We start from the raw sequence: 13,267 nt of genomic DNA, 5'->3' as shown, positions 1-13,267 counted from the left end.
TATTTTGTTAACGATAATGACTTTATATTTACTATTGGTTTAGGGCATTTCTTCTTGCCAACTATTCTTATCGGAACCGTGTTATCGCCTAGTTGGCAAGGGAAAAGTGCACAACACTGTGGGAGATTTACTTCACCATAGACCGCTCCCGGATGGACACCTGAAAGTATCGGTGGATGTTGTAGTAGATCATGATGCGATGCTACCGGTACCTGACTTGGTCTCAGAGACGACATTGCTGCGAGATGCAATAGGATCATTTGTTGCATGGCCCTCGGAGCTCATTGTCATTAGTGATGAGGTATATTGAAAACGATTAAGAAATCATTTAGTTTTCGAATGTCAATTCTAAACCGTTTATTAACTATTTTTTACATTTTAATTTTAGATTGCTCCTATAAAACCCGCAAATAAGGGTAAAGGGATTTTACAGGAGGAGGAGTCTGTTGCATCACTAAAAGAGGTACATTTAAAGTGTTAATAATTAATCTAAATCTAAATCTGCATGATTTTATATTTTACCTAACTTATATGATTTTTAGGCATCCGCTCGGGAGTCACAACAAGTGACGCAGCATGTTCGTACCGTACCACCCACTGGTCCTCCGAAGCCAGCGGGAAAAAAAGGCGGTGCTTTTGTGCCTCGGTACCGGTCGACGCTCGCAAAAATGGTTGATATGTCCGATTTGAAGGACGGTGCTTTACGTGAAATCGTTATGGATGAGAGTGTCTTCGGTATTGAATTCAAGTCACTTATTGAACTTGATGACTTGGAGGAGATTTTTAAGCATGATCAACTAGGCGTCAATAACATGCACTCATACATCCGGTAATATTCCCTCATCCGATATATTATTTAATTAGTCTCACAATATAATTTATTTACACATTTCAATGAAAATAATCTAATGTTTGTTATGTTTTTATTTAAGGTTGTTGTATGACAGAGTGTTGCGCGGGACTCCGTTGTCTAACAGATTCCGTTTCGTGTCTTCCGCCCACTGCAGCGGAATGGAAATTGCTTCGGAACGGGAATCAGTTAGACAGCGATTAGTCGATAGATTCATGTCCACCGGCAACACAGAATGTCTGCATCTTTGGGCGTATAATACCCGACCAGTAGGGTTAGTTTCTCATTCTTTGTTCATCTAATCTCTGTTTCTTTTGTGTATAGCAAAATTTTCATATAACCTATTGTTTTTATTTATAGAGCACACTGGTTGCTGCTTGCTATCAACCCTATAAGGGAAGTCGTGTATTATCTGAATTCGGTAAACGGTGAATGGACCAATTATCAGGCCATGAAGGACATCGTTGATTTGTAAGTGGGATCGTTCTAAATATATATTCGTGTATATTTATATATATATTTACTTATTTGTGGGATTGATCTAAACATATGCTTTTATATATTTGTTAATTAGATCAATACAAGTGTTCCGAAGTCAACGGGACGCACAGGTATCCCGAACTAAATCTAGCAACATTACTTGGATCCAAGTGCAGGTACATTATTTTTCACAATGTTGCTTATAATATATTTATGCTACTTGATAAAACAATGCACAACTATAGAATCTTATTTGTTTTTCCATGTAGTGTCCGCAACAGCGAAACAGTTACGATTGCGGATACTTTGTATTGAGGTATATAAAAGAAATCCTTCAGGCAAATCAATTAGAGATTCCGCTCACGGTATGAATTTATAACTTAAGATAATTTCATATAACTTATTACATTTAACTAAATGTATCATTCATATTTTTTTTTTTGTTTTGTAGTACCTTGACGAATTCCGTGCCGCTACATACCCGAAACTTAAGTTGGAAGAAATAAAAGAGGATTTGAGTCATTTTTACATTAAGCACTTTTTCATGTAGGATTTGTGTCGATTTACTTACAATTTTATATAACATTATTGATGTTGTAATATATGATGTATATATATAATTTTGGATATTATTTTGGTATATATATTGTCTTACTGATGGCTGAAATAATATCGTCGAGAATAAATTACAGGTCGAAAATAAATTACAGGTCGAAAATATTACAGGTCGACTGGGAGGATTAAATTACAGGCTGCACATTAAAAAACCTCACAAACCTACTAAAGCGCTTCTAAGTAAAAGCGCTGCCAAAGATTAATAAAAAAGAATTAAAAAAAAAAAACGCAACATACGAAAGCGCTTCTGTAAAAGCGCTCTTATAGGGTGGGCTTTAAGAGCGCTTTTTCCTAAAAAAGCGCTCTTAAAGGCCACCCTATAAGAGCGCTTTTCCAAAAGCGCTTTCGTATGTTGCTTTTTTTTTTTTTTAACTCTCACAGGGGGGGCTATAACAACGCTTTTCTGGAAAAAGGGCTCTTAAAGGGGGGCCTACGAGAGCGCTTTTTCCAGGAAAACGCTCTTATAGGGGGACCTACGAGAGCGCTTTTTCCAGAAAAGCGCTCTTATAGGGGGGGCCTACCAGAGCGCTTTTAGAAGCGCTTTTGTAGGCTACGCCAGCGCAGCCTTTAACAGCGTTTTTAAGCGCTCTTAAAGCCCAAAAAAAGCGCTCTTGTAGGGCTTCCTTGTTGTAGTGAAAATCTCAGATGTCGTACCATATGCTGAGACATCATGTCCAACATGTGTCCCTTCTACAATTTCTTACAACTTAAAAAAAGTTATATCAACTTGAGCACTTTGAAAATTTCTCCATATTATTATTTTGCAAAATGTAGCCTATCCAAATTATCAATTAAAAAAAAAAAACTTCACACGTGAATAGAAAAAATGATCTACATAAGTTTTATTTAAAACCAATTAATATATATATATATATATATATATATATATATATATATATATATATATATATATATATATATATAAGATTTTTAACTTTGACATTATTTCTTCCTTTAGTTTTATCATAGTCCCTTTAAAATGTTTATTTTATTTTATTTTACCATTTTCAGTAACATTTTATTTTGAAAGAGTACTTTTAGATTGATAGGAATATGGTTGTCAAACTAGTTGGTATGTGTGTTTGTCTTTTGCTCATTAATTTTAACTTCTAGAAATTGCACAATTGATAGTATTAGTAGGGTAGGCGACCACAAGAGTCATGGGGAGTAGCAAACTTAGAAAAAAGAGGGGAAGATGCAATGAATATAAAATGTGGACATTTTATTTTCAATCTATCCACCTTGAAATCTTCCAAGTTTTATTTTCAATCTATCCACCTTGAAATTTTCCCACTTTTAATGGCGGTTTTGACGAACCAAAAGAAAATGGTGAATAAAAATAACTAGAAAATTTATATATATATATATATATATATATATATATATATATATATATATATATATATATATATATATATATATATATATATATATATATATATATAATTTATTTGATGTATGATTTATTTTATTTTTTAATAAAATATAATAAGTGTATAATTTTCTCATATCATTTTTTTAATTTTTACTATATAAAGTATATTTAAATAAATTTTTTCATATTTTTATTAAAAAATAATATAAATCATACTTAACGAATTGTATCTAAATTTTTTCTTAAAAAATTTATCTAAACTGTTTATTTGTCTTTATAATAAATGTCATATTATATATATATATATATATATATATATATATATATATATATATATATATATATATATATATATATATATATATATATATATATATATATATATATATATATATATATATATATATAAGTAAAAATTAAATTAATGTCGTTTTTACCTTTTAAAGTGAAATTAAGTTTTTTTTATCAATTTTGCCATCTTTCAAAATATTATTTTATTCTGCATTTATAAATGGATAAAAATACCAATAAATAATAAAATTAGTTTGATAATTTTTTATTATTTTAACTGCTTTATTACATTTTTTTAATCTGAATAATTATTTTAAATAACATTCATATTAAAATGTAAGTTGTACAATACTTGAGTTATCCACTTATCGTCATTTTCATTTTTTTTTTCTTCAAACTTTTTGGGTTAATATTCAGAGGCCATCATCCTCTCCTTGTTGGGCTATTGCTTCATACACCATGATATTTTGACATCTTTTAAAATATTCAAAATATTTGTTAATTTATATTGTGAAACTATATTTTGTTATTTATTTCTTAAAAATACGTGTTCATTTTAATTTTATAATAAAAAGATATGAACCTCTTAAAATGAAAAATTATTACAAAAAAAAAGAAGATAAGACTATGTTAAAGATGATGCATTAATTACATATCTATAGAATTTTTATAAAAGAAATATTTTTCACATTATAATAAAAATCTGGAATAACCATACTGTTCTTATCAATGACAAATTTAATATGATTTGTAAACTACTAATTTACAACAATATAATACATATTTCAATTGTTCTAATCTAATAAAATATATAATAATCATAAAAAATTACATATAAATAAATAAGACAACATTTTCCTTCTAATAAATAAAATGATATAAGACATAAAATATATTTTATTGAAAAAATTAATAACTAAATAAATAAAATTATTATGTGAAATTTTAATAATAACTTTTAGAATGTTTTTCAAATAGTACTTTGTTGCATGAGAAGTTATTACAAAGAAGAAGAAAATTGTTCACTATTATAAGCATTTGAAGATTTCACAAATTCAAATAGACTCGTATAAATTTGACATAGAAAATATGACTTTCATGTTAAATGTGCTTAGATCTCATTTCAAAAGATATGAAACTCTAATGCCTAAAAATAATATGTAATTAAATATGGAGAGAAAAAAATAATACTCATTATTTTTAACTATTAGATTGAAAAGAATGAACGTTTAAGATATGTAGTCAGTCTTAATAATTTACTCTTGGAGTAAGAATATCCCTCTTTAATATAACCGTTTGAACAATTATTTTAACGGTTAAAATTTGGTATCAAATTAAACTTTGGTACATTTGTGTCATTTGATCCTGTCCCATATATATAGGATCAAATGACACCAAGGTGTCAAAGTTTAATTTGACACCAAATCTCAATCGTTAAAAGAATTGATCTAACAGTAATATAAATAGCCTATTTTTTATACGGAAAAATAGGATATATATATATATATATATATATATATATATATATATATATATATATATATATATATATATATATATATATATATATAGATAGATAGATAGATAGATAGATAGATAGAGAGAGAGAGAGAGAGAGAGAGAGAGAGAGAGAGAGGGAGAGAGAGAGAGAGAGAGAGAGAGATGCAGGATCCGTTGATACTAGGTGTAAGTCTAAATAACTTACAAAATCTCAATCGTTGATAAGAATAAATCAAACGGTTGCCAAGAATCGACCTTTTTATACGGAAAAATTATATTCAGGATTCCCGACTTTTAGTTATCACAAAATCCAAGAATCGAACTTTTTGGACTTGTGGTAGAAATGCTTCATTGCTACTTGTTGATGTTCATCAACTTAACAATCTTTCTTTTCGTTGTACTTTTGAAAGGGTTTCAAACCCCTGGATTGTCTCGTGTTATGGAAGCGATATGTTAGTGCTTCCCCATTTTCCATCCATCTTCTTCAGTACTCACCTCTTTGCCATTGTCCCCAGCCATGGCTTCAAAAATCTTCTTAGGGGGTTGTTTCTTCTTTGGAGAGTCCTCTCAGCCCCTCTAGTAATCCATGGTATTCTCGAAAAAGTAACCCTTTTATTAGCCCTTTGATTGCCTCCTTTAGCTAGAGGCAATTATTGGTGTTGTGGTGACGAATCTTTTAAAATAGAAGTATTTGGACTCATCACTCCGTGTAACCTTCAAGAACAGATATGGGTTCCTTATCTAGGCCACTTTGTACTCCGTATTAGCACACTCCTTCAAGATCCTCTCTCGTGAAGTGTTCAAGGGAGTGTATATGTCAAACCTTGAACGGGGTCTACGTTTATTTTCCAGTTTGGATCACTCAAAGTCTTTTTCTAATGGTCGGCTAGGTCCAACATTTCTCGGTACCCGACTACATTCGTCAGCCAACAATTTTTCTTCATATTTTATGTACGGTTTCACCCTACTCAACAAATACTTTGGAATATGGGCATCCCTGCGCCCTAACATCTTTCAGGGAATACACAATTTGATATAAGGCCCTTCTACAAAATCCAGCATTTTAGGCTTTCATTTGAGCCTCTAACACTTGCTACAACCTTGGCAAAATGGTCAATATACTTGTAAAAGGTTTCCTTTTTACCCTGCTTGACCCCACTAACTATGGCCGTGGTGGTTGGTTATATCTTCTTGCCAGTGAAATGGATGGTGAAAGCCTCGCACAGATCAGACCAAGAACTTATGCTTTCTTATGGGAGGGACATGTACCATGCTAGGGTTGTCTCGATTAGGTTTAATGTAAAGATCGTGCATTTAACATATTTTTCATCATGGTAGTAGTATAGACGATCATTCACATGCTCGACGTGCTCATCTGGATCTCTTGTTATGTTGTAAATTTGGATCTTTAGAGCTTTCTCTAATCACTTAGGGATTCTACTTTCTAATATATGAGTGGACACATGTATTGTTTTTTGCAAAAAGTTGGGAACATCTTCTTCATACTTTTCTCTCCTCTCAGGATGGAAAATTTCAGGAGGAGTTTGTCTACCTCTCATTCCTTTATTTTTGGAATGTCATCGAGAGCTTGGATATTTTTGGACCAGTTTTGGATCCATCCTTGGCACAAGAATGTAAATTTTGTATTAAGTCGCCTCTTGAATAATGTTGTTCTTCAGATTGGCCTTGTGTTTGCTTTCTTCAATCTAAGTTGGCCTTTCCGCCAAGGCCAAAGATTTCTGTTGTTGAACCATTTGATAGACGTTGTCTCCATGCAAGCTAAGATTATCCTAAAAGAGTTGGAATCTAGGGAGCGTTTCTCATCGGGACAGTGTAGGCGGTAACAAAGTTCTAAATGAAGGTTCGCCTAGGTGAAATTGATGTGTATATCCAAGGAATTTGATAGAGGTGATGCATTACATTTGATGGATATTTCTTGTTTTTATGCAAGGTTTCTTATCTTTTAATTATCCAGAAATGAGTGATAGTTTTTGTACTAAACTTGAATGTAAAGGACAAAAAACTAAAAGCAAAAATATAAAAGACACACAAGATTTATACCCCTTATCAACCAAGGGTGCATCTAGACCTAGTCCCTCTACTCCTTAGAGAATGTTCCACTATGTTTAGATCTTTATAAGCGAATTCAATGAGAACTCCTTATAATCTTCTAATGCACAAACAAACACTAAACCATATGGGGGACTTTAAAGTACCCCAATTCAAAGAATATTTTTCACAATCACCTAACCTAACGCTATGTTGATCTTCACCAAACACTATGGTAAAACAACAATACACACAATTTGTAGTCAATTTGAATAGTATTTGTCTTAATTTGAATTTCAAGTTGAATGAATTAATACACTTACATGTGGCATAAGAACATCATATAATATTTAATATTAATTATTATCTAATAATAAATTATTTTAAAAATTTTTTTTTTAATATTAAATTCAAATTTTCTATATGTTTCCTATGAATGTATACACATTTATAAACAATATTTTAATTTATTTGTCAAGCAATTATTTATTTATTTAAAAAACAGCTATTGATAATAAAATTTGCAAAATTAAACAAATATGTTTAGGGGACTAGATCTAAATCCTACGAAAGTAGAAAAATGATATCTACAAATAAATAATCATATGATAATTTTAAATATAATTTGGAATATTTGTTACAGGGGCCAAAATATGATAAAATTTATTTTTTTTTGTAATTTTTTTTCTATGCAAAGATGAATCACTATTTATGTGTAACATTTCAAATTCAAAACAAGATTTATAATTGACAAAATTATACTTTAATCGTACTTGTTTAATGTTGCAAAACTATTTTTTGTATGGATTCTAAAATGTGGTGATGTGTTAATGCACGTGGTGCAACATTAATATTACTGAAAATAGCCCGTCAGCATGGATACTTACAAAAAACAATTTTACAATGAAAATTGCATGACGATCATGACACTAGGTACAACTTTATCTAGTTGGAAAGTCTATAAATAACTCTATAAAGAATACAATCATATATGTTATCTGTAACATTTGTAACTGCTTTTGAAAAATAGTAATTATCATCTTACAAGTTGTCATGCACGTAGAAATATAGTATAAATTTGTTTTCCTCTTCCTTATGAATAATTGTGATTTATTATCAACCTCAATAATTATATTTTGATACAAAGAATATATATAATGCCATCTTTAAGAATTTCTAAATATGTTTTTGCAGTCTTGTCGTTTGTTTGGATTTCCAACATTTTCACCCATGCACAAGTTCTATTTCCCTTGGAGAGCAAATTTAAACTTAGTTACTCACTTTCTTCCCAAAATGGAGAACGGACTACAACTAATACATATCACGCTATATTGAAATTCATAAATTCATCGAGTTTTCCGAGTCGAGGATCATTTCCAACTGGCTTTTTGTTTGGTGCTGGATCTTCTGCCCTTCAGATTGAAGGAGCTTCTAATGAAGGAGGAAGAGGACTTGGTATATGGGATGATATAATTGAACATAAAAAAGGTGTGTATTTAGATGTCGATAAGTTTTCCAAAAAGATTGAACATTATAAGCGCTATAAGGAGGACGTACAACTTTTAAAGAAGCTTGGAGTAAATTCTTATAGAATGTCCATATCTTGGAATAGAATAATGCCAAATGGAACCTTGAAAGGAGGTATAAATCAAGAAGGTATCAACTTCTACAACAATTTAATCAATGAGTTGCTAAAAAATGGTATTGAACCTTTTGTGACTATCATGCACTTTGACTATCCGTTAGCTCTTCAACAAAAACTTGGTGGCTTCTTAAATCGCTCCATTGTGAGACATTTCAAGGATTTTAGTGAACTCTTATTCAAAACATATGGAGATCGGGTGAAATATTGGACTACAATCAACGAGGGAGAGGTCACAGCTATATTTCAATACATGCACAATATTGATAATATGTCTGTTGAGGCATGTCCAACTACGGGTAAAATATGTACAGAAGCATATCTTATACTTCATAATTTCCTAATTGCCCATGCTACAACATCAAATTTATACAAAACAAAATTTCAAGCACTTCAAGGGGGAGAAATTGGAATTGCTCTTTCATCAGGAAGTTATTATCCCTACAGCTCTAAACCACAGGATGTGGCTGCTGCTAAAAGACTAATGGATTTCTATTGGGGATGGGTTTTAAAGCCAATTTTCCATGGAAATTATCCAAAAATAATGAGAAAGCTAGTGGGGAATAGGCTACCCAAATTTACAAAAAAAGATAAACAAATGTTAAAAGGAAGCACAGATTTTATTGGGCTCAATTATTATACTTCTCACTTTGCTAGACATGAATTAAATAAAACCAAGGTTTTTGGTGACAATTTTGATGCCTTAGCTATGTCAGAAGTTTATAACGTTGAAGGAAAAACTCTTGGCTACATGGATCAATACGGTTTGAACTTTGTCTATCCTGAAGGATTATATGACTTCTTACTCTATATTAAGAAAAAGTACCAAAACCCCAAAATCTACATCACTGAAAATGGTATTGCTTCTTTCAAAACACCAAATCCATTGAAGGATGAACATCGAGTTGCTTACATTGCATCACATATTAACGCAACCAAAGCGGCCATTGATGCTGGTGTAAATGTTCGTGGTTACTTTTCCTGGGCAGCTTTTGATACATTTGAATTTCAAGCGGGCTATTCTAGAAATTGGGGGCTTTATCATGTCGATTTTAATGATAGTCTCAAACGTATACCAACTGACTCAGCTAATTGGTATAGGAAATATTTGACAAATGATTTGATTGAACTAAACTAAAAAGTAAATTATATCAATACAGAAGGATAAAAGGGAAAACAACACCCCATGAAAAATTATTATTTACAATATGATGATTATTTCATTTTTTAGAAATTAATTTAAAGATTCACATTTGTAATTTATATTAGTGTATATATTAATACAATATAATTATTATTAAACTTGACACCCGTTACCGGAAATGCTTTTTTGAATATTTAATCCGAAAATGCCTTTCTGAATTCATTTCATACTCATTTACTAAATTCATGCGTAAATGAGTCACCCTGTCGTTTTATAAAAAAAAATTAATCCTAAGTATACTTCTGTAAATTGAAAAAAAAATATTTGTTTTTGTAAAAAGAGAAAATCCTTGATATACTATAAATTTGTATAGGCCCAGAACTTTTTTTTTTCAAGTATCTCTATTTTTTAGGAAACTTCGGAACTTTTGTAAATTTCCACATACTGGTGAATTAGTAATGTTGTAGTATCCATTGTTTGCATATAGACGATAACAGTCATAATAGTCACCAGACCTTCTTAAATGAAGCACCCATGAATTATTGGATTTGACCAGGACATTCAGAGAATTTATCTTATCACCCTCAAGTTATACATGCCACATACGATCTCTCATTTTTAGCAACACCCCTTACCGGAGTAATTCTCAAAAATACATGATCATCATATTCAAACTCAAGTGCTTTCCTCCTCTTATCAAGGTAACTTTTCTGACGACTTTGAGAAGCCTTCATCTTCTCTCTGATTAACTTAATATTATCAGTAGTATGTTGAACGATCTCAGGTCCAACCACAACACTCTCTCCAGATTCATACGAACATAAAAGAGTCATACACCTTTGACCATACAAAGCTTCAAAAGGTGTCATTCTAACACTAGAATGGAAACTGTTATTATACGTGAACTCAATCAACGACAAATAACTATCCCAAGCTCCTCCTTGTTCCAAAACACAAGCCCTCAAAATATAGATTATGTATTAGAAATTCAAGTTCCCAAAATGTCTTTAATACTAGTTACTCAAAATTTTTATGTTTTTTGAAGAAAAAAAATCACTGTTGCCAAAATCATCAAAAAGCAAATTTCTAGTACCGCAGAGCAAATTTCCAGTACCGCAGAGCAAATTTTTAATTCTGGAAATTCTTTGTTTTTTACAAAATTCTGGTATCCATTTACCGGAGATTTTAAAAATTCTGGTAATTTTACAAAATTCATTACCCCGTCCCGAAAATTTCACGAACTTCCGGTAGAAAACCAATACCAGAAATTTCAAATTTTCGGTGTGTACTAGAAATTTCTTTAAAATCTGAAATTTTCATATATTGGATATTTCAAATTTCCGGTATTAATTTTAGCTGCTGCTACATAATATAAATTTGAAATATCCAATACAGAAAATTTTAAATTTTCGGTATGTAACATTAGGCACGGTAAATTGGTAAATCCAACAAAATTTTTGATATTTATATGAAATTTTCGGTACGGTGCCAAAATTTTTTAAAAAATCTAATATTTTACAAGAATAATTTGATAAAAATGTTCTACTTGAGGGAATGGTGTGTATAAAATTGGGGGTGGCAAGATAAATTCTCAGACATTCATTATTGATTCAGTTAAGTACTACTTTTGATATCACTTTTGTTCCATGAGTAGTAATAAACCTCTACCAGAATTAGACTTTTTTTTCAATTTACAGTTCTATGTGTTTTCAGAATTTATACTTCCGTAGAAAGTGTATTTTTGGATTTTTTTTAATTAATAAAATGATGGTGTAACTCAATTTCTCAAGAATTTGATGTATTTGTGGTGCATTTGAATATACATCTCCAAAATTTAAGAAGATGGTTGTATTTTTAAAAAGTGTGATAGTAATGCATAGGGTGCATTAAAAATTCCCTTGCTTAAATGCAATATGATAATCTGGGCTACAAAATATGTCACAAGCAAGATAATTTATCTTGTCACCCCACATTTTATACATGCTACCTTTCAAGTAGGGTGTTTTTACCAAATTATCTTTGTAAAATAGCGAATTTTTTGAAATTTTCGGCACCGTACTAGAAAATTTCATATAAATGCCAGAAATTTTGTTGGGATTTACCAATTTATCGTGCATGATGCTAAATACCAGAAATTTAAAATTTCCGGTACCAGATATTTCAAATTTCCGGTATGTAGCAGCAGTTAAAATTAATACCGTAAATTTGAAATATCCGGTATATGAAGATTTCAGGCTTTTAAACAAATTTCCAGTACACCCGGAAATTTGGAATTTCTAATATTGGTTTTCTACCGGAAGTTCGTGAAATTTCCGAGACAGGGTAATGAATTTTGTAAAATTATCGAAATTTTAAAAATCTCCGGTAAATCACACCGGAAATTTGGTAAATAGATACCAGAATTTGGTACAAAAACAAAGAATTTTCGGTATCGAACAAAAAGAAATGGGATGACATGTATAACTTGGGATGGCAAGATAAATTCTCCAATCAAAAATTTTTCTTCGATTGAAGATGCAAGCTAGATTTGAGGATTTAACATGTCATCCTCTGAATGATACCTGACACCCCTATTTTTGTTTAATTTTCAAATTATACAACACAAATTTAGAGGCGGCAAGAACGAAATTTTTTTATATGAATTTTTTCAAAAAACAAAATATATACTATCAGAAATTTCCAATAGTGTAAACTTTTATTTTTTAGAAAATGAACTATCGGATTTTTAGAAAAATTCTATAATAGCACCCATCATCCATCATTAAAGGTGCCAAATATAATTTTTTAGAGGAGGCGTGTTAAATTCCAGCAAGACTTACTTGGTCACAATTAAGGGTGTACATGGGCCGTTTGAATTGGATTTGACCAAACCTAATACCTAATCCATGTTGGACACCATGATTTGAGTGACATAAATTAATCACTCGTTATATCAATGGGTCGGTTTGGATAAACTCACTAATTTTTGGGATGGGTTGGATGAATAGTAGGTTGTTCAAATATATTTTTTTTTTTTGCTTATTAACATTAAAGGACTAAATGATGAGTCATCATTTTTTTTTTCATAAAAATTACTCAAAATTTATATCTTCTTAAAAAAATTCGATAATATATTTTTACTATCTTTTAACATTATATAATAATTAGTTTTTTGTTGTGCATCGTAAAAATATATGCGATATTTTTTTTTAAATTCAATTTTAGAAAAACGTAGAATAGAGAAGATATCAGAAGGAAGTTATGTGGAAGTTAAAAGTGGTTTCAATGAAAATTATTTATAAATTACATAATATTGTAAGGGTAAAAATGTTAGAAAAATAG

General features: G+C 30.6%; 1 protein-coding gene across 1 annotated transcript; it reads left to right on the top strand.

Moving 5' to 3' along the window:
* Positions 1–1,216: 1,216 nt before the first annotated feature.
* LOC131598385 (beta-glucosidase 24-like) lies at positions 1,217–9,940 on the top strand. The gene is made up of 6 exons (XM_058870996.1): positions 1,217–1,321; positions 1,425–1,506; positions 1,600–1,695; positions 1,782–1,876; positions 8,308–8,615; positions 8,649–9,940. The coding sequence occupies exons 1-6, from the start codon at positions 1,302–1,304 to the stop codon at positions 9,938–9,940; spliced, it is 1,893 nt and encodes a 630-aa protein (XP_058726979.1). The 5' UTR covers positions 1,217–1,301.
* The last annotated feature ends 3,327 nt before the right edge of the window (positions 9,941–13,267 follow it).

This window comes from Vicia villosa, linkage group LG4 (genome assembly GCF_029867415.1).
Source record: "Vicia villosa cultivar HV-30 ecotype Madison, WI linkage group LG4, Vvil1.0, whole genome shotgun sequence".
Lineage (NCBI taxonomy): Eukaryota > Viridiplantae > Streptophyta > Magnoliopsida > Fabales > Fabaceae > Vicia > Vicia villosa.
This window is presented reverse-complemented; position numbering and strand designations above follow the sequence as displayed.

Bases quoted from the DNA above. Each gene is read 5' to 3' on its own strand.
- LOC131598385 (XM_058870996.1), top strand. From the start codon at position 1,302: ATGAAGGACATCGTTGATTT. The intron at 1,507-1,599 runs GTACATTATTTT...TTTTCCATGTAG, and splicing joins TTACTTGGATCCAAGTGCAG to TGTCCGCAACAGCGAAACAG. The intron at 1,877-8,307 runs GTAGGATTTGTG...TTTGATACAAAG, and splicing joins TACATTAAGCACTTTTTCAT to AATATATATAATGCCATCTT.